This window comes from Aedes albopictus, chromosome 2, assembly GCF_035046485.1.
Source record: "Aedes albopictus strain Foshan chromosome 2, AalbF5, whole genome shotgun sequence".
NCBI lineage: Eukaryota > Metazoa > Arthropoda > Insecta > Diptera > Culicidae > Aedes > Aedes albopictus.
This window is the reverse complement of record NC_085137.1, coordinates 139,145,727-139,166,530: the sequence shown is the minus strand read 5'-3', so window position 1 is coordinate 139,166,530 and position 20,804 is coordinate 139,145,727. Positions and strand designations below refer to the sequence as shown.

General features: G+C 41.0%; 1 protein-coding gene across 2 annotated transcripts in view; it reads left to right on the top strand.

The window, feature by feature from the left end:
* The first annotated feature begins 1,147 nt into the window (after positions 1 to 1,147).
* Positions 1,148 to 20,804, top strand: part of LOC115253744 (lipopolysaccharide-induced tumor necrosis factor-alpha factor homolog) — a 329,801-nt gene continuing 310,144 nt past the window's right edge. The window contains exons 1-2 of one of the 2 annotated variants that reach the window (XM_062850521.1): positions 1,148 to 1,355; positions 14,637 to 14,868. In XM_062850521.1, coding sequence (XP_062706505.1) covers positions 14,649 to 14,868 — 220 coding nt within the window. In that variant the 5' untranslated portion in view covers positions 1,148 to 1,355; positions 14,637 to 14,648. The remainder of the gene's footprint in view (positions 1,356 to 14,636; positions 14,869 to 20,804) is intronic. The other variant, XM_029865958.2, reaches the window with a different exon arrangement.

Genomic DNA, 20,804 nt, shown 5'->3' with positions numbered 1-20,804 from the left:
GCATTATAAAATTATTTTGTTACTTGGGATGGGGGGGGGCGTACCAGCCCAAATAACATTTTGGCCAATTAGTCATGTAGAGGTTTTCAGAACCGTCATAAAACCCAATACTTTTTGTTTTGATTTTATATTGGTTTTAAGAACCTCTTTTCGTCTATTTGATTAAAATATGATACTTGGGAGCATAGAGGCACCGAAATTTGGAATCAAAGAGGGGCCGTCAGTTTTTAATTGGTGGGTGACTCAGCGATACTGATTTTTTTTTATATTTTCTTCTAACATAGACCCGTGCAATACATGCAATCGAATCTCGTTCTAGTGACTCCGTGATCAGAATAGTCCAAACCTACGTGAATAATTCACGTAAATCTTGGCTGATGCCTAATCAAGCCCGTGCACACCGGGGGGAGGGGGGGGCGCTTCATACATTAGGCGCCCCTCCGCCTTTTCCCGAAATTGAGGAAAACCCCTCCCTTGACGCCATTTCTGTGCACGGGCCTGTGTCTAAGGTGTCTAATGAAATAAAAAATAACATTACATTAGGACTGCTCATACTGTGCTTTCATTCGAATATAACCGCATTACAAGGAAACAGATTCAAACAACAGGTTCTTCTGCTATTTTTAACAGAATGCCTGGTCATGACACAGCTCAATTTGTTGAATTACCACCACGGTATTGACGTGTGCATTACGTAGGTATGTACACCGGCTTAATAGATGCATCATTTACCGACCACCCACCGTCTCTTTCCCCATAAATCAATTTCACATCACAACGTTCAGATCTCAACCGCTCGCTCCTGACGACTGGACTGATTCAAAGCCTCCACAAAGATTCAAGCCTAGGATATCCATCAAGCTAAAGCAAACGATCAAAGTGGCCTGATCGAACCGTCTCGGCCATGGCTGTGACGTCAAACCGGTGACGTCTGCCACGTTCGTCGATCTTCAATGAGTTACTGAGCTCTGGGAAAGCACCACCCCAACCGCAGATAACAGCTGAGTGTTGACCGTCATCGCTTCGTTACCGCCGCCGCCACAGCAAGCCGTTCGTCCAAAGAAACACCACAGCACGCAAACAAACACTTTCGCTCTATTTTGAACCCAACCAGCTGGCAAGGCCCCGTCGCCGCGAGTTTCAGCAGTGTGTTTTAGTCGTTCAGCGGAATCGGATCCCTCGGCCGTTCTTTCGTTCGTCGTGACCGTCGCATTGAAGTTTCCGTCAACTTGCGAGTGAGTGAGTCTTGGAGAAATTTGTGGTGCGTTCATTGATCGAACTCCCGAGCAACTGGTTTGCAAATTTTCCGGCTGATCAACCAGTGGGGGTCCCCAAGTGAGCAGTGAAAAGTAAAAGTGAGTACCCCAAACCAAATGCATACCGCTACCAAATAGAGAGATGTGTGTTGTTTGGATTACCGGGTTTGTGGATCAGTTGACCACAGCAGCATGCCGTGGGGTGAAATAAGTAGACCTGTGTGCAATGGACTTGGACGTGCGGTCGGTGCAGCGCAGAGTTTGCTAACAACAGCCCTCAAGGAGACCGGTTTATGTTTGCTCGGCGTGAATAATGGGTCATTGCATAACAATTTATTATATGCGGTTGTGACATGGAAACGTGTATGATGATTTTTGATGAGGGTGTTCGGGTTGACAGGCGTTTTTGATGTGAACTTTATGGACTTTGAGTGATGATGACTTCTACGGGCGATCACTGTTGAAGTGGCTGATGAAATATTTAATCGATCAAAACGGTTAAAAGGTGGTTGAAGGGGGTGTGCTTAAACTTCAACCCAAATTTGATTGATCATGTTGCTCTTTTTCACAATAAATCCAACAATGTATCTGAAATAATTAAGGAATTCTAAACGTCACTATTCAGATAGGATCTCTTTTTGTATTCTATGAGCACTTTAGCTGTTAAGATAAAAGCATCCTTTGCAAATTTACCATTGTGCATTCCAATATTGTGTGGCAGCCACTAGACAGACATGCAATGTCCGTAATAAAATGAGCTGAGCGACAAGCGAGCTGAGACATTCTCAACATGATCTTGCCGAATATATGTGCGTTAAATTCTTCGATAATATAGGCCGTCATGAATGATAAGTCTTCAAATAAGGATCAAGTGTTTTCTTTTTTCAGTTACTAATGCGCGATTTCCAGTTCAGAAGTTATTTTACTAAATAAAAAAGAAAATCGGGTTAAGTATTTTTTTTTTTAATTCCACTGAGACAGATTCTTATTTCGACCTTCGTACAGATTCGTATTTTGACCTCAAAACTGTAAGGTCGTCTTCAGTATCTTGTACTTGACTCGAGTGTGGATAACTGACACTGAGGAAGATTACAAGTGTTAGTTGAAATACGCGTATCTGTCAAAGGATAAGCAAAAAAAGGCGGAATTAAAAGGTACAATAGCTGATTACACGGAGCGGACCTGGTGTGATGGTTAGAACAACTGACTATCACGCCGAGGACCTGGGATCGAATCCCACTCCCGACAAACTCGCAAAAATGTGAGGTCTTCCTTCGGAAGGGAAGTAATGCGTTGGTCCCGAGATGAACTAGTCTAGGGCTAAAAATCTCGTTAATACAGATAAGCAAATTACAAACATGATTACACTCATTCGAAGAGGGTATTCTGCTTAGAGGGCTCGATAAGTCAGTAAAAGATAGTTTCAACTAGTTCATGATCTGCTGGCTCTTGGTGATCTTCTTTGGCAGCATCAATTTATTACGTAAAGCTAAAATCGACTTTGCTGACCCTCCCTCCCCCCTCCGTAACGCTTTTTTAGTCTAATCTATTCTAGTCTACACATACACAGTCATTCATTGAAAGAATCCTGGAAAATGATAGGATCGACTGCTCTTATAATTTTTCTTGTCATTATTAATGGTTGCAGTACACCAGAGATGCATTACATGCATTAAAGCGGCGGAGCCTACTGTGCAGCGTTGTTCTTGTTGATGAAATCAGAAAACGGGGATATCTCGTACCAACCATTCCTTGTGAAGTGAGAATAAAGTACCGCATCGTTAATAGTGGCTATGTTAAGAATGGTTATGTCACTCCATGTCCTCTGGAATCTTGGGATGGGATAACGGTATTTACCCCGTATGCCCTGGCTCTTAAGCCTAGGCTTAAGTGCCTTTACCCGCTCTCTGAAACGAGATCAAAAGTAATGGTATCCAACCCTCCCCAAATAAACATTCACCTCCTATATTTAGATGTTATTGACATGAGTATAAATAAACAAAAATCAGAAAGATCTCACCATATTGATAATGATTGGAGCCTTGAGCATTATCCTTATATCACCGACAATTGGTGGTTTTATTCTCGGTAATACGGCAAGATTTTTTCAAGCTGATTCAGATAGAATCAGCATCAGCCAGGCCCGTGCACGGAAGTGGCACCAAGGGAGGGGTTTTTCCCAATTTCAGCAAAAAGCGGAGGGGCGCCTAGTATATAAAGCGTCGGTTATGGGGGAGGGGCATTAACACCCTACTCAGTTGAAACTCAATCACGTGACCACTTAAAAATTCAGTTATTAGTTTGCTATTTACCTCTACCCGGGCTGGGACCATTTGGGCAAGGGACTTATTTTGGGCCTTTTCTTCTATAAGTAAGTCAATTTCATATTAATAATGTGTTTGAATGTTTGTATGGATTTCTGTACGTATTTGTGCTAGTGTGCTTACTCTCACAGAAAAAAAAATGAAGTTTGAGTGGTGCCATTCCGCTCAAACGTCAAATTGGCTGTGAGAGTAAGCAGACTAGTATAAATTCCTACAAAGTCTATAGACTGCATATATCTATATATCCCTTTCGTGACGGACCATAAAAGAATGATTATCTCAAATTTTCTCTTATAAACTTAACGTCCTCCAGAATAAAACTTTCTTTACTTCGGCTACTTTATCCATCTATGCACTTTTTGGGGTCATATTAGCACCAGCACAATTGTGCTGGTCCGTCCTCAAGCCGGTCGATGTTCTCTAAGTAATTGCTAAAAATTGCCTACTTTTAGGCGTTTTATGGTACAGAAGATTTATTGTAATTATTAAATCACTGCAAAGTGTTAGTTTGTAGAAATTTAGACGTCTAATTTCAAATCTAGGAACACGAGATCAGCTTGACAGGGTTTTCAAAACATAGAAGTGAATAAGAAGAAGATAATAAAAAAAGCAAATCCCTGTTCCAATCTCATTCATGATTTCGATAATATGGAGTAATGTTATTCACCCAAGTATTCGAAGTTCTTTCAAAAACTCGTACAAGCTGATATCGTGTTCCTTGAAATGAAATTATACGGCTAAGTTTTTACAAACTATCACTTTGTAGTGATTTAATAATTCAAATCAATCTTCTATACCATAAAAAGCCTAAGAATAGGCAATTTCCGATGGAACTTGGACCGCCTTGGGGACGGAACAGCACAATTGTGCTGGTCCCACTTTGACCACCCAGAAATCTTGTGCTTTTCAACAAAGCACCACTTTTTCTTCGCCGTTTTGCAGAACTACTCTTTTTCTATCGATTTTTATGTCTGCATACCTGGATTAAACAAATATTTAAAAAAATACGACAGATAAAACTTTTTCAACTTCTAGGGTGATTGTTTACTTTTTGTTTAACTTATTGTGGCGTTTTTAATCAACAATTTCAACCAAAGCTGAGGCTCAGAAATACAAGTTAGAGTAATAACTCGATCATAAAAAATATTTACATCACATATTTTGAGTAAAAAACAATTGAAAAAAATGCGTAAAACCAATGTCGAAAAACAGCACGATTGTGCTGGTTCGTCCCGAAAGGGATATCTATAGATAATGTCACACCGAGTACCAAAAACAAAGTTATTTTGTATACTCCGATCTCTACTCCCTTACACTCTGAGTAGAAAATGACCGATAAAGCCATAAAATGATTAACCTAAATTTAAATACGGTCGATAAATCAGTGAATTATGTATAAATTAAACATAGTTACAGCGGCACGTGTTCAACATCCAGGCTCCCTGCTCAAATGATCCCAGACCCTATGAAGTCTAATCACGAGATACATAAATCTACTTTTTTTAACTCACTAAAGGGAACCTAGCAGTCAATTCAGAATCAACTGGTTTATCCTTATTGATGCCTTGATCAACTTTGCCGAGGGCGAAATTCTTGTATGTAATCTAAATCTCAACATTCATAAATTAAAAAAAAAACTCAGACTTGCACCATCTAGGGTATGAGCACCCTTCTTCAGCCTATGCCCCATATTCATCCTGTTCCAAAATTTCATTGTTTTTGTTATCATGCATGCTCACTCCTAACAAAAAAATTACAAAAAAAGCAAAGAAACACTTATTATCATTTTTTAAGGTAGTCGATAACATGTACCTTAAATTGAAAAAAAAAGCGGTTTTCTGTGAACTGCTACAGCCGCACAAGATTTTCTTATAACATATTTTCAAGTTCAGCTTCTGAAAAGAGCTGTAGGTGATTTAATGGCGTTTTCAGCACTGGTTAAAACTAAGACACATGCATACGGTTTGTAGAATATAAGCAAAAAAATCAGAACACTTTACGATCTTCAACAAAGTTTTCCAGCACATTCTAAGCCATGATTTTACATTATCGGTTACATAGATCCAGACAAACTTTTTCAACTTATGACAAAAATGCAAAAAATATATGTTTCTCATGCATAATCCCATACAAATTTCAATTTCAATGCGCAAAGTGCAGACGCAGCCGATCGTGTTCAAAGTTCACACAGTTGCTCAGGACCGAAATGGAACCAAAAAAGCCTGAAAAAGTTTTTGGAAAAAGTTGGATAAATTTTTGAATGAATTTTAACAAATTTCTCCAGAATTCTTAGAGCTGTCAGTTCCTTTAATCATTTTCTCAAAAAAAGCTCTCGAACAGTTTATGATCAATTTTTGGAGTAACGAACGAACCCATGGAGTAGTTACTATTATAATCCCAGTTCCATAATCGTTTTCCATATACAATTAGAAAAGGATCAAAGATAAAGGAAACTTTTTTTTTCGAAATTTTGTTTCAAAATGTCAATTTGTCAAACATGTTCTATCAGGAAACATTCAGAAGATATTTTGATTCGGATCGTTTCTCAGATTAGAGAACAATGTTGTAGGACTTGCGAGCCGATCTGAGAGTATTCTTTGTATTTTATCCGCGCTTGCTTTCTACTGCAACACAGATATCGAAACCGATGCCAAATGCGGCGTTCATTATGGATATTGGGAGATTTTCTATGCCAGTACTACTTAATCCAGCTGCCCTAGATTATGTAACGATCATTATTAACACTAATGTCAGTCGTTCTTGAGTCCTAGTGGGATTTATCTTGGTGATATTTTAGAAGTGAATTCAAGATGTTGGGTAGATTGAAGTGGAAATCTTCTTAATTTTTACAAAAAATGTGAAGTTTCTGGTGAATTTTGTGAATAAAATTACCGAAAGTTTTTTTGTCATTTCAAACATATACCGGTGAGAAATACATAGTCAATTTCAAGAAATTTCAAAGCAGTTTTACCTGAAAATGCCGCTGTTATTTGCTTTAAAATTTAAGTAATATCCACAGAAGTAGATTTTTTTTCACAAATTAGGTGATATAGAACAATTAGTAGAGGGTAGTAAGGTCACCTGATTCCGTGATAGGTCACCATTCACCGTGTATCAGAAATGTTATTCAATTTTCTTTAAAAGTGATCAAAACAACCCAGTCAACTGAATTTTCTGTGTTTATATTCACTTCAAGTAAAAACCCTTTTTTTTCCCTTGATTTTTAGGGTATCCATTTAGCGTGCCCTTTTATTTCAATTGAACACTACGAGTAATCGTACTTTCTTGTTAAACTTGCTTCGGTAATGCAAAATACATACCTAATATGTAAATTTATTTGCTTCTTGGGGAAATAAAAACGTTACTACATTTAGTTTATCGCTTGAATCACCTTAGCGCAGTTTTCGTTTATTGAATATGAATGCAGTGAACGAGCAGAAAATCGTTTTATGTAAACACACTTTGACTTCAAAATACACAGTACTTTAAAAAATTTCTAATGAGCATTTTGACATGATAACTATTCATTAGTGTTGTATAGGTGAAATTGAAGAGAAAGTGTCTTACCATTCAATATTAATATGGAAATAATAAAAAAAAATATTCGAAGGCACACGGTAAATGGAACCCCACGGTGGCAGGCGACTTGACGGTATAAAAGTTCAAAATAATTAGCCAAACATTCCACTAAATCCCATATACCAAATTTGGAGTTAGAATTTTCTAAAAATATATGATGATCGCTTTCTTTTCTTTTTTTATCTACATTAACGAGATTTTTAGCCCTAGCTCATCTCGGCACCCACACTGTACTGCCCTTCCAAAGAAAGAACTTACATTTTGGGAGTTTGTCGGGAGTGAGACTCGATCCAAGGTTCTCGGTGTGATAATCACGTGCTTTACAGAGATGCATTTGAACGTGTTCTGTTCATGTTCTGTTCGAAAGCTTTGCTCACGTGAGCCGTATTCAAGCTCAAACAATGATGAGCGTTGAACACAGTCCACTGTGTAACTAATAGCAACTGCGAACTTAGTTGTCACTCGGTCATCATCCCTGAGAAGTGCCTGTTGTTCGAGATTTTCACAAGGTGTTCGCGACATCGTTGGATATGGAATATTTGCAGAGCTTACGAAATTATCTGCTCATAATTGGATGCTGTCAGATTTGGTCCCTTATTAGGGATTTTCTCTCAGTTTCCATACATCTCCAAACACATAGCGCTTATTATACTGGGTAGAACCCGAACCAAATCCCGGGACGGGAGTGCTTCTTGTTAGTTCAGTCGATGCCCATCTACGCCACGGCATCGTTGGAAAGAATCGTTACTAAATCGGGTGTAATGGAAATAGTCTCTATATCGGCTATTCATCGTAGGTACACATAAAAATCCAACAACATCAAACATACATCGCAAATTTCATTGAACCGGTTGGAAAATTACAAAAAAAATGTCATGATTAAAGTTAAATTGATGCATTTCGGTAAATATTCAGCAGATACATGGTGGTTCGTTTGAGAACTCGTCGATCCAGTAGAAATTAGACGGCAGACGGCAGATGAATTATCTAGCCTGTCAAGTTTGAACACCGTTGCGTGAGCAATCTAGTTTCCTGGATTATGTTAAAAAATGTGAACACGCTCTCAAGAGCAATAAGGGAACATTTTCGGCACGCTCACAGAACATGTGCGTTCAAAATGCATATCTGGCTTTAGCCATCACACCAGGTAGGCTCCGCCATCGTTTCGCGTTCTATAGAGGCTGTAACTGTCCGGAATAGTCTCTTGCTTTTTTCTTGGTCCTCGGCATCCTATAGTTGAAAATATTTAGTAAACAAGAATCAGCTATTCCCGGCAAAATCAAAATTTGTATATTTTCAACCAGTAGATTTGCATTAGTATTCGTGACACCGCGCTGCAAAACCACTGTAGTAATCCATAGTTTTAGATTTTTAGAGTATAAGGTGAGTTGTAAATGCTGAAATTGTTCAAACTTAATTTGAATCACCATTGTCAACAACTGAATGACAACCAATTTTCCATTTAAAAATGTCATGGATATCAGACAATGGTAATGTACACAGCTGAACAGTGGCATAGCCAGAAATTGTTATTGTTCATTACTCTGGGAAAGGTTTTCGGCGATCAATTATGCCTTTTCGTTATTCGACATTCATAACAACATAATGAGGCATATACATTTAATTTAAGTCGTAAAATTGCAACAGCGACGCAGCCGAACTTTTTTTTTCTAGAAAGCGTTTTATACTGAAAATTTATTTCTTTGGAATAACTTTTCAGGGGTTCTTTAAAAAGGTCTCATATGGACCGAAACGTCGGGAAAAATCATAAACTAGTGTTTTCGATTCCCCCAAAAGACGGCAAAGCCGACATTCCAAATCAAAATCATCCCAGTCGTATCCAAACCAAGAAAATTTATTCCTCATTTTTTTTTTTGGCTCTGGGAAGTACCTCCCTCCCGCCCCGTGACTACACTACTGCAGTTGAAGTGTAGATTTGTGCATACATTTTAATGACATTTACAGTTAAATGTTAAAGGTAATAATCACCCTTCCTAAACGTTTTGCTCAAGCTTCCTCTTCGCGCTCTCGCGATGCAAGAACGTTGTCCTAGTCGGGCTTATTGAACCCACATTGCATTGCTTGATAGCTGTAAGCGAAAGCTGTAACAATCCATCTTACGCAATGCAGACATCGTTATTACAGGAAAAAAAAACAAAATTACAGGCCTGTTGGGCTCAGAACCCGACATAGTAGATTCGTTTCCAAGAACCATCGTTGCTCGAGCTCATCATCATCATTACCACAACACTTTATGACCAGGCAGCGGTAGTGCACAATTCTGGGACACATATTTACTGACACTTTATCAGCACTGTAATATGTTTGAAGCAAGTACACCTAGTGTAGCGTGTTGTTTACTCCAGAAGTGGGCTGGACGAAGTGATTCCACAACGTCGTCAACAGCGATTCCTTCCATCCCGACGACGGATGATTTCAATCGCGTGCGCAAATCAATGGAGCAATCAGGGGTCAATTTTTCCTGCACGGTGGTGGTCAGATTGTTTACTACTACGACGCGACGTCCCGGTTGTTTTTTGTTTAGTAATTTGTGTGATTCATGTGGGATGAAGGATGTCGTGCTTTCGATTTAAAAACCCGGTTTTGCTGATAATGGATTATAATTAGCGATTAGTTATTCAGCCATGCATTTTTTCGGGGTAAAATCTCACCAACTTGTTGTTGATAGGACATGTGATAATGTAGACGCTCTAAATAATTTCGTGCGATCTAAATAAACATGCCATTAAAATTTGTGGGGTTTGTGCCAAGTTATAACTTGCTGGTGGAAGCTTCTTCTGGGATTCCTCAAGGAGTTCCTTCCTGCATTCCTACAAGAGTTCCACCTAGGAATACCTTCTGAAGTTTTTTAAGAATTTTTTGACAGGATTCCCCAGGAGATTCTTTTGAGATTCTTCAGGGAGATCCTTATGCAAATCTTCGAGGGGTATATTTAGGGGGACTTTTTGAGGAGTTTCTTCTGAGATTCCCAAAGAGATTCCATCTGGGATTACTCCAGGAGTTCCTTTTGCAATTCTCCAAGGATTTCCTCCACGGAATGCTTCAGAAGTTCCGTTTAGGCTTCCTCCAGGAATTCTTCCAGGGTGTCACCCAGGGCTTTCTTCTGAGATTCCACCAGGACTTCCTTTTGAAAACCTCCAAGAAATTTCAGCCCGGTTTTCTTCCGAGATGCCTCCAGAAGTTTCATTTATTTTTTCATGAGTTCTTCCCGGGACGTATTGAGTTGTTCATTCCGAGATTCCTCCAGAAATTCAATCCAGAATTCTTCCAGAAACTTCATCCAAAATTTATCTAGGATCTCTAGAATTTCTCCAAGAACGCTTTCCTATATGTACATGTCTATAAGTTTCTCAATAATTCTTCCTGGACTGCCTTCTGGGAATCATCAAGGAATTGCTTTTAAAATTCCTTTCTGAATTTCTCTGGAACTTTCTTCTGTAATTCTACTAGAAGGAATTACTTTAGGAAGCTTCTGGAAAAATGACCGAAATAGTTTCTACATGTTTCCTGTAAGGAGTAAATGCAGCTATCCCGAAAGCAATTCCTGGAGGAATCCTGACGGAATCTTGCAAAAAATTCGTAAAGAAATCAAAAAAAAAAACTGAAAAAACTTCTGGATGAATTCCGGAAGAAACAACTGGAGGTATCCAGACTTAAATTCCTGGAGAGATCCCAGAAAGATCTCCTGATGTATTCCCAGAAGAACATTTTGGAAATATAGTGGAGGAGACCCGTACAAGAACTTCTGTAGGAATCGTAGCTGGAGTTGATGAAGGAATGCCGAAAGGAGGTAATGAATCAATCCTGGAAGAACCTTGCGCTACAATCCCGAAAAATAAATCTGAAATGAATTCCAGAGTGAACTCATGGAGAAATCCCAGAAGGAACTTTCCAGAGGAAATCTCAGGAAATAAAACTCCTGGAGACCAAACCCGGAAAATTCCTAGAGGAATCATAGAAGGAACTCAAGGAGGAATTCTCGAAAGAACTATATAAATAAAAAAAATAGAAATGTTTGGATGAAACTTTAACAAGAATCATAGCGAAAATTTGTCGAGACATCTCCTGGATGAGTTTGAATTGAATTCCTGCAAGAATTTCGGAAAGAACTCCTGGAGGAATTTCATACTGAGCTTTTGGCTAATCTGAGGTAAAATCCTGGAGATATCCCAGAAAGGAGGAAACCCAGAAGGAACTCCTAGAAGATGAATTTTGAAACGAGGTTCTGGAGGAAGCTCAAAAAGAACGTCTGCAGGAACACCAGAAATGACTCCTGGAGGAGTTTTGAATGCAATTTCTGAAAGAACCTCGGAAAGAATCTCGATAGGAACTTCTGAAACATTCCCGGAAGAAATTCGTGAAGAGATGTCAGAAGGATCTCTTGGTGGATTCTCAGAAGAAAACCCTGGAAGAATCTCAGAAGGACCTTCAATCAACAAGTTATAAATTGGAACTAGGATCACTCAAGGAATCTCTTCCGCAATTTCTCCCCAAATTTTTCCCAGGATTTCTACAGGAGATTATTATGGGATTCCCAGGGAGTTTTTTACGAGATTCACCTTGGGTTTTTTTTTTCGATTGCTTTCATAGTTGTCACTGCGATTCACTCTGGAGTTTCTTTTGAGATTCGTAAAAAGATTACAATTCTAGGCCTAACAACTGGTCGCCGTGTTAGACCCGAACAATAAAAAGGAAAAGGTTCCATCTGGGATTTCTCCAGGAACTCTTTCAATCAATGATCGCTCCAGAAAGTTCTCCCGGGGTTCCTCTAGAGGTTTTTTCTTGGATTTCTTAAGGAATTTCTTCTTTTCACGTTGCCTGGTGTTCTTGCAGAAATACCTGCCGTTCAGGACTGTTCTAGGAATTCCTTCTGTGATACTTCAGCTCTAACTGAGATCTTTTTTGGGACTCCTTCAGAAGTTCCCACTAGGATTCTTCCAGGGCTTTCTTCTGAGATTCCTTAAAAAATTTCACATTTTCTAGAATTTCTTCTGAGCATTCCATCTGGGATTTCACGATGAGTTCAGAAAATTCTCCAGGAATTGTTTCTGAGGTTCCTTCCGAAATTTCCTCCAAGATTCTTCCAGGAGTTTTTTTTTTCGAAATTCTCTATGAAATATAGCCATAACTGTAAAGTATGGATGCCATAAGAATACCTTATGAAAATTCATGATCTTATGACCTTATTACAGAAGATAAACTTACGAAAAGAGCAGAAAAATCATAAAATGATGTTCATGGAATCGATCCATGAACAACGAGATCACTGAGCACTTGCCCAATCCACACGGCTATCAACGCTTGAGAATATCATGTTGCTGAATGCATACAAAAGCCAAGCTGTGAGCCGATTCTGCATCATAAAGCGACCATATGAAAATCATTCTAATCGGTATGAATCGTTTAAAGGCTATTTCATAAGTTAGAGCTTATGTTATATAGATTATGTAATCTTAGGTTTATTTAGCTGAGTGTATAACTGTTCTTAACAAGGTTTGTATGGACAAAAATCCCTGGAAGAAATCCAGGATGAGCTCATGATAGATCTTTAGAAAGAATCTTACGAAGAATATTAGGACACTCTTTTGAAGAACACAAAGAATAATTCCGGAGAAATCTCTGAAAGATCTACAAGATTGGTGGTATTTTAGAGGGTCTTGGACAACCTTAAAAAGTTAAAATCCTTTGAAAATTCTTGGAGGAATTCCTGCACGTAATCCAAAAAGAATCCCCGGAAGAACAACGGGTAAAATTTTTGAGAAACTTCAGGAAAAGTCTTTGGATGAATCCATGGGGAATCCCTATGGTATTTTCAGGAGAACCCCTGAAGTGCCTTCGGAAGGAATCCGTTGAAGAACTCCGGGAGTAATCTCTGGATGAACTACCCATACGGCAACTCTAGAAGGAATCATTGATCAATGTGTACATAGAAAGAATTGTAGCATGAACTACTAGAAGAAGATTAAATTCCTGAGTTTACATTCATGAATTCCTGTAGAAATTTCCTAAGAGTCATAAGAGAAATTCTTTGAGAAATTTCAGGAGCAGTTTCTTCTTCAAGTCTTGGAGAAAGCTTTTTGTAAATTTCTTGAGAATGTTATTTTCTTATTTACTCGCGTATTCAAAAACGCCGCGACAGCACTCCTTATGTAATTATCATTAAACTTGACACGATAACATACTTTTCTTGTGCTTTCAATCTAATCAACCGTAAACACGCATCACAACACACGCCTAGATCGAACCCCACTAGACATTGATATTGGAGAATCAACTGATAGCAGCTCAGCCATCTACCAGCGTTCGACAAATTGGTTGAACCGCAATCTAAATCTACACACTTTGTGTGCTAATCTCCGCTCGTTCATCGGTCCGTTCATTGTTGTGTACACTTGAAAACATCCCACAAAGGACACATTAATCTCTTGGCCTCTCTTCTAATCGCCCAATGAATCACAGCGTATCAGTCAACTCTAAAGGAGGGGGAGGGGGTAGCATTATCGCAATTTCTGGAATCTGGGTTAGATACGGCGCCGACACAGCGACGTGTCAATGTCATACAATGCAGTTCTCAAAAAAAAAAGATTGTTGCTGAATTAGTATACCGACTTGAGTGACTTTTTTATAATTCTGAAGGGACTCGCTTGATTTCGCATTCAGAATTGATTACCCTGCCGGCCGGCCCGCATGTTGCTAACTAAAGAACCGGGAGACTCTTGTCATCTTGCGACGCTCTGTTCCAAAAATCCCACAAGATCCATTCGGGCCGGTACCAAATAAAATTTGAGTTCTCGATTCATCGCTAATTGGGTACACCTAGAAAAATTATCAACGTAATTTCTATTTTTAGTCACCTGTTTATATTGTGATAAAAAGCCTCGATACACGGGAGCACCTTCACAGACATTCGGAATTTTACAAAAACTCTTCCAATGGAATTTAGTCAAATCTACAGATTAACGCTACATAAGAATATAAGAAGTAGAAGAATGCTAAATGTCGCATTATGTACAGTTCATTTCCTGCATTTCGGCAGTAGAGCATGATACAAAATTGTAGATCTATAGTTTTGTTTTAAAACAGTTACGAACAGAATTGGAATATATGAAAAACGGGATTGATGTATAACATGAATAATAGTAGTATGAAACGAGCTCACCATTTTATTCGAGCACGGACTGTTAGTTACACTAAATTTGAGGTCTTAGTACATAATCTTTTACAATATTGAAGCACATTTTTGCTTCCGTGTACATCAGTCGGTCGAGCCGAGCCCGCGCAACCAACTGAAACTCTTCCTAGAACGTTAATTTCCATTCTGCATGCTTAGCACGTCAATCACTTCTGCACCACAAACCGCCAAAGAATTCGTCACACATCGGTTTCTGTTCCTCGATCTTCTTACACAGGTACTCACCACACCCCGTATTTACGCTTCCCTCTATCTTCCACACAGACACCAACCGCAATGGACAGCAAAGGCCAACCGTACCCGGCGCATGCACCCGGATTTATTCCCGTCCCTAATCAGCCACCGCCACAGCAGCACCCGACCGGTTATCCACATCCACCGCCCCAGCAGAGCTATGCCCACCCTCCGCCACCGCCGCCGTACGACGCCAATGCCAACATGCTTCCACCGGGGGGCGGCGCTGGACATCATCACCCACAAGCCACCTACGTTCACAGTGAGTATCGGGTATCTTCGGTTCGACATTGATAGTTTTACTACTTTTGATCCTCATTCCACATTTTTTTGGTTTGAGAACTTTGGGGATGAGATCGATTTGGTTACGCCACCACTACTGCACCGGCTGAGCGATCTTGTGTAATAATAAGGGTTCGAGGTGAATTCGATTAGAAATAATAACTGCCCTGGGAGTCAGGGTGTGGCTGTGGCACTGCTTGCGCAATGGAGGTGACACGTAATTTCCATAGGAAATAAGGCGGGATGGTCGTTTTTCCGTTGAACTTTGTTAATCGTCTCGGTAGCGTGCACTTGTGTGCGCACTTTGTAGTTAACAATGGCAGCCTATTTATTGCACCCGTAAATAAATAGAAACGTTACAAAGAAAATCAAAAAGCGCTCCATAAAGAATGAACATATGTTCCATAAAAATGTGCAATGCTACCCATGAATTATTGAAAACGTTCCATACTTTATAAATAATGTACCGGTAGAACATAAAATTTTCCCATTAAAAGTGAAATTTTGCACCAATTAATAATACTGAAATGCTCCATAATAAAATACAAATGCTCCATAGAAAAATGCAAATGCTCCATAATAAATTAAAATTGTACAAATAGAAAATTGAATAATGTTCCATATAAAATAAAAGAATTCTCCATGAGTATTATCAAACTGCACCATAAAAAACATGAATTGCTCCATGAAAAATTGAAAATCTTCCATAGATAGCATATTCTCATAATTTAATTCGACAGGGCTGAATTGCTTTACATTGCACTGCTTTAGTGGTGCAAATGTTTAAAGTTATGGAGAATCTTCATTTTTTTTATGCAGCAAATTCTATTTTATGTGGTGCCATTTGATAATACTTATGGATAATTTGTCTATTTTCTATGGTGCAATTTCAATTTTTTATGGTGTAATTTAATTTTTAAATGGAGCAATATTCAATTTTCTATGGGTACAATTTTAATTTTTTATGGAGCATTTGCATTTTTCTATGGAACATTTGTATTTTATTATGGAGCATTTCAGTATTATTTATTGGTGAAAAATTTCACTTTTAATGAGAAAATGTTATGTTTTACCGGTACATTTTTTGTAAAGTATGGAACGTTTTTAATTGTTTATGGATAACATTGCACATTTCCATGGAACATATGTTCATTCTTTATGGAGCATTTGCAATTTGTTATGGTTGCAATAACCTTTTGCCGTTAACAATGGGCAGGAGGGAGAATTGTGTACAAAAGGGGAGCTAATAATTGGATTAGAAGTTAGCATTACACTGGTTTCCTTTGGTTTTGAACCATCATATTTCATGAAAGATTAGAACCCAAATCAAAGACCTGCTGCTCATTCAAATATTATATTCTTCAACTTGAAACAAGGTGGTCCATCTACCCATGCTAGAGAAACCCCATTCCCTCTATCACTTCAACATAGACGATGTTCTGGCGATCCGTCTCGCGCCTCTTGCACTGAACACCATAGGCGAAACTACCGGGGGTGCCGGGGGAATTTGAAAGCATTGCTGTGAGATATGGGGCGATGAATGATGAATGGATGAACTAATGAATATTTGTTTGAGGTGCACCCCTTGACAAAAATCCGTAGTTTCGCCCATGCTGGCGCATCAGCCTGTGGGTACTCTCGAGTCGCTTCATGTTTCTGTTCACCACTACCGCATTCGACCATGCAGCGGCGCCATACCATAGTATGGAGACCGCTACTGTCGCGAGTAGCTTATACTTACTCGAGACTATTGTCGAGCTATTTGACATTATCTTTGACAATGCCATTATCGCCATGCTTGTTCTTCTGTAGGCATGACGCTGTTGAACGCATTCTTTACGTCCAGCCTGACGACCGCGCAAAAGTGGATTCTCGTTCTCTTCTTTTGGAGCGCTATCTTGTCCGTTTTGATTACAGCCCTAATAGCGTCCACCGTCAATCGACCCTTCCGGAAGCTGAACTGGCTATCCGAGAGGTCAGAGTCATAGGGTTTCTCGGTAGACCCTCGGTATCATCAGCCTCGATAGAATGATCCGTTCCAACAGTTTCCCGGCGGTGCCCAGAAGGAAGATAGCTAAGTATGCCGACGGGTCACCAGGTGGCTTCCCGGGTTTGGGCAGTAGAACCATTCTTTGCCATTTCCACCTATCCGGAAATTCGCCTCTGTCTAGGCACATCTGCATTGCCTAGCTTTGATGGCCGTCTGGATAACTTCTGTCAGAATACCGTCCGGACCCAGAGCCTTGTTAAGCTTAAGCGACTTCGCAATTCTCTATGATGCGATGAGCTCGTCGTTCATTACCGAGACGATCTCACTTTGACCATAGGCGACGGGGGTCCATGCTTTTTCATCGTGGCGCGAGAACAGCGTTTTCACGATCTTCTGCAGCATCTGCAGCTCTGCGGATGCAGACGCGCCCTTAGTGTTGGCCATGCCTACCGTGTAGTCATCACCCCAAGGGGTCGTGTTGGCTACCTTCGAAGCACGCCCGCTTACGTGTCTTATTCTCTTTGTTCAGTGCCAGTTTAGCCGCCCTGTAGGCCTCACTTCGTTCCATTCTATCCTCATCGGTGCGAGCTCTTTGCACCCTTCTTCTAGCTCTTAGGCAGGATACGCGGAGCTCTGCGATTTCTGGACACCACCAGTAGCACAGCGCAACATTTTTTTGTTTCAAGAGCAAACTTATGTGTCTGACAGATTTTGGGCCGCTGAATCCGAATCCGGGCTCAGATTCGCTCCAGCACGTCACAATTTTGCGCTATACCTTAATTTATAGGACAAAATATGCGATTTTGGGCTTTTTGGACTGCATGCCATTAAGCATGGAAATATATTTTTTAAACAATTAATAAATAAATTTGTGCATTAACATCTAAATTAATGACTCATGCAAATTATTTCGTTTTACCAAATCAAATTGGATAGATTTAAGCATTCTGTGTCAGCATGTAATCTTGCATGCAACTTTTAGAGAGTGACTTGTATGGGAAATATCGTACCTAACATAAATCGCTTAAAACTATCAAATCCGATTTGGTAGAACGAAATATTTTGCATGAGTCGTTTATTTAGATGTTAATTGACCAAATATTTTTTTTAACCAATCAAAGGATATGGTTAAAAAAAATATTTCCATGCTTATTGGCTTGCAGTCAGAAAAGCCCAAAATCGCATATTTTGCCCTATAAATTGAGGTATAGTGAAAAATTGTGACGTGCTGGAGCAAATCTGAGCCCGGATTCGGATTCAGCGGGCCAAAATCTGTCAAAGACACATAAGTTTGCTCTTGAGACAGACCAAAAGTTATTTTGTGTTACGCTGTGTAGTACACTGGCCTGCATCCATTTCTGGGTAGAGATCGCCTTGGCATTGCGGCGTCATATGCACGGCTTAGGGTTCCGACTAAATCATCGCTGGATAGATCGTTGGTGTTACCTTTTATAAGCAATAGCTTCTCAAATGCCGGATTATCGAAGCGCTAGGTCAGCCATCCCCAATACTTTCGACTTTGGCCGTCTTCCTTCATGTTCCACCCTGTATCGAATCGCTAGATGGTCACTGTGTGTGTATCCATAATCGACCCTCCAGTTCAAGCTTTAGAAGGTCGCACCGTACCTACTGTAGGTTTTTCTGTCGCGTACGTTAGTGACATCAACGTTCAGTCTAGCCCAGCTTCGGGAGCCCAGCCTCTCACGTTAGTCAAGCGGCTAATCCATTCAATCGCCCATGCGTGAAGTCTCCAACGCAATGGGACTCAATCCCATTAGTGCGCTTGATAGTGAATCCAGCATAGACGAGAACTGGTCTATCGGTCACCTGGGCATAACGACTGCAATAGTACACCCCGTTGATCTTTGCTATTGCGAAGCCCTCGTGCGAAGTGGAAATTATTTCCTGAACCGGAAAACGACTAGTTGTACAGATCTCCGCTAGCTTGGCATTATCCGCTACCCAGTTCCCGTTATCTGGAGGGATGCTTTGTGGGTCTGATATTAGGGTAATGTCTGTATTACTTGACTCCGATACTGACTACCACAGCAACTGCTGTGCGGATTCATAGCGGTTTAGCTATGTAACCTGCATTAGCGCCGGTTGGTTCGACCTCCTCGCGTGCCTGGACATTTATGACCGCCCGTCGTGTGACTTTTGTTCACCGGGCATATCAGGCATTTTGGTGCCGAGTTGCACTCCGTTCTTCCTGCAGAGGTTGCCCCTGTCGGGGCCTTATGCCCTAGTTCAAAGCACTTGAAGCACGCCACTGGCGGCCTGTTTCAACTGTAATCTAAGGATTCCATCCTTCCCTTGGTTCGGTTGACCACTGTTTCTCTTAGGATTGGCTCTTGGGGCTTGGTTTCCCTGCCCCTTGCGCATTTCCCAACCGACTTGGCAGCCTGGTTACTCCCACTGGCCGTCGTTTTCTTCATCTTTGGCTCTTCGCACGCTTCTGCCGGGCGCTTCTTTGGCCACGTCTCCTCGGCAGATCTCGACCATACTGCTCGAGCCGTAGGGCGGTTTGACCTCTACGCTGGCGTAGAGGCGAGCTGCATCGTTAAGGCCGCACGGGACGACGTGTAATTTTTCCTATCTTCCCTCTCTTTCTAACAATTTGTCTCGCGATTTTGAAGAAGCAAATATCAATTTCCACTGCACTGACGTAGCTGAAACTTTAATCGATTGTGCACCACAAGTGAGCAAATGAACGATCAAAATTCTAGTCAATAATATGAAGTAGAAGTTGAGATTTGTTATCTTACTAGCAACAGAGCAATGGCGGACGATTCAACCACCGTCCCGTCCGGCCTTAAGTTGCCAACAAAGATAAAGCTGCCTGTTTGGGTGGACCGATCCTCCCTGCTCGCATCAGCCGCACTCCAGTCTTCGACCAGGAGATCATACTCCTTCTTGGCCAGAACCAAGGATTTGCGGACCTGTTTAGGGCCTTGCTGATGTTATTCTGATCACTCGTGTAACCGATTAGCTGGTCCAGCTGTTCGGCAACTACCAACATCTTTGGAAGACCGCTCCTGTTGCGGTTCAGCACCCGTGTGTGGTCCGCCCAGTCTGCGGTTCTTCGGCCGGTACTGCGCCGTCTTGTGCTTCTCTTATTGAACCTCTTGTCGCCTGCTTGCTGGGGGGTACACCAGCCCCTCGTATTGGCGATCTCGCCAGCCCTCTTCGCGCGAACGAGTTCAACGCCGTTCCCTCTGCCTCTCCACTCTCGATCACATGATTTATGGATTTGGTAGTCATTTCTGATGGGTTCCCATTAGGGAACGTTCATAAATTACGTCCAACATTAGGGGGAGGAGGGATCTAGTAACGTGTGACAGTACGTGTATTAGGTATTCGAAAATAGCGTGACAGGGTCTAGAAATCCCGGAAAACTATGGACGTAATAAATGAATCTTCCCTAAAAGCCGCTGTTGGGTACACACTTCTCAAATGGGAGGCAGGTTCGTTGCATTTACCTTCAATGCAGCACGACGACTCACCTCCTTCTCGAGCTACCGACAGCCGTGCTCACCACGGCTACCGTAAGCTGTCGACAGCTGCGCACGTCGCAGCCACCGATGGGGAAACACTCTCGTTACCGACGACCGTGCACACTACAGTCGCCAGCTCCGATACCAACAACCGTGCACGTCACGGTCATCAGCCTGGAACACTTTCTCGGACGAAGGACCACGGCAAATGCCGATCTCGATGAACTGCGGTGTCGCCGCCGTTTGCTCGCCGACGACGATACACCAAGAGCGCCACCGATTTAATATTGGAAAATTAACCAGAATAACTCATAGGCACACTCCTGGGTATCGCAATGCGCAGCAAGCACGACGGTCAACAGCTCCACCACCGCAGCTTCACCTCGTCGCAGCAGGAACACAGCACACCGATCGCGCGAGTGGCGACCGCAG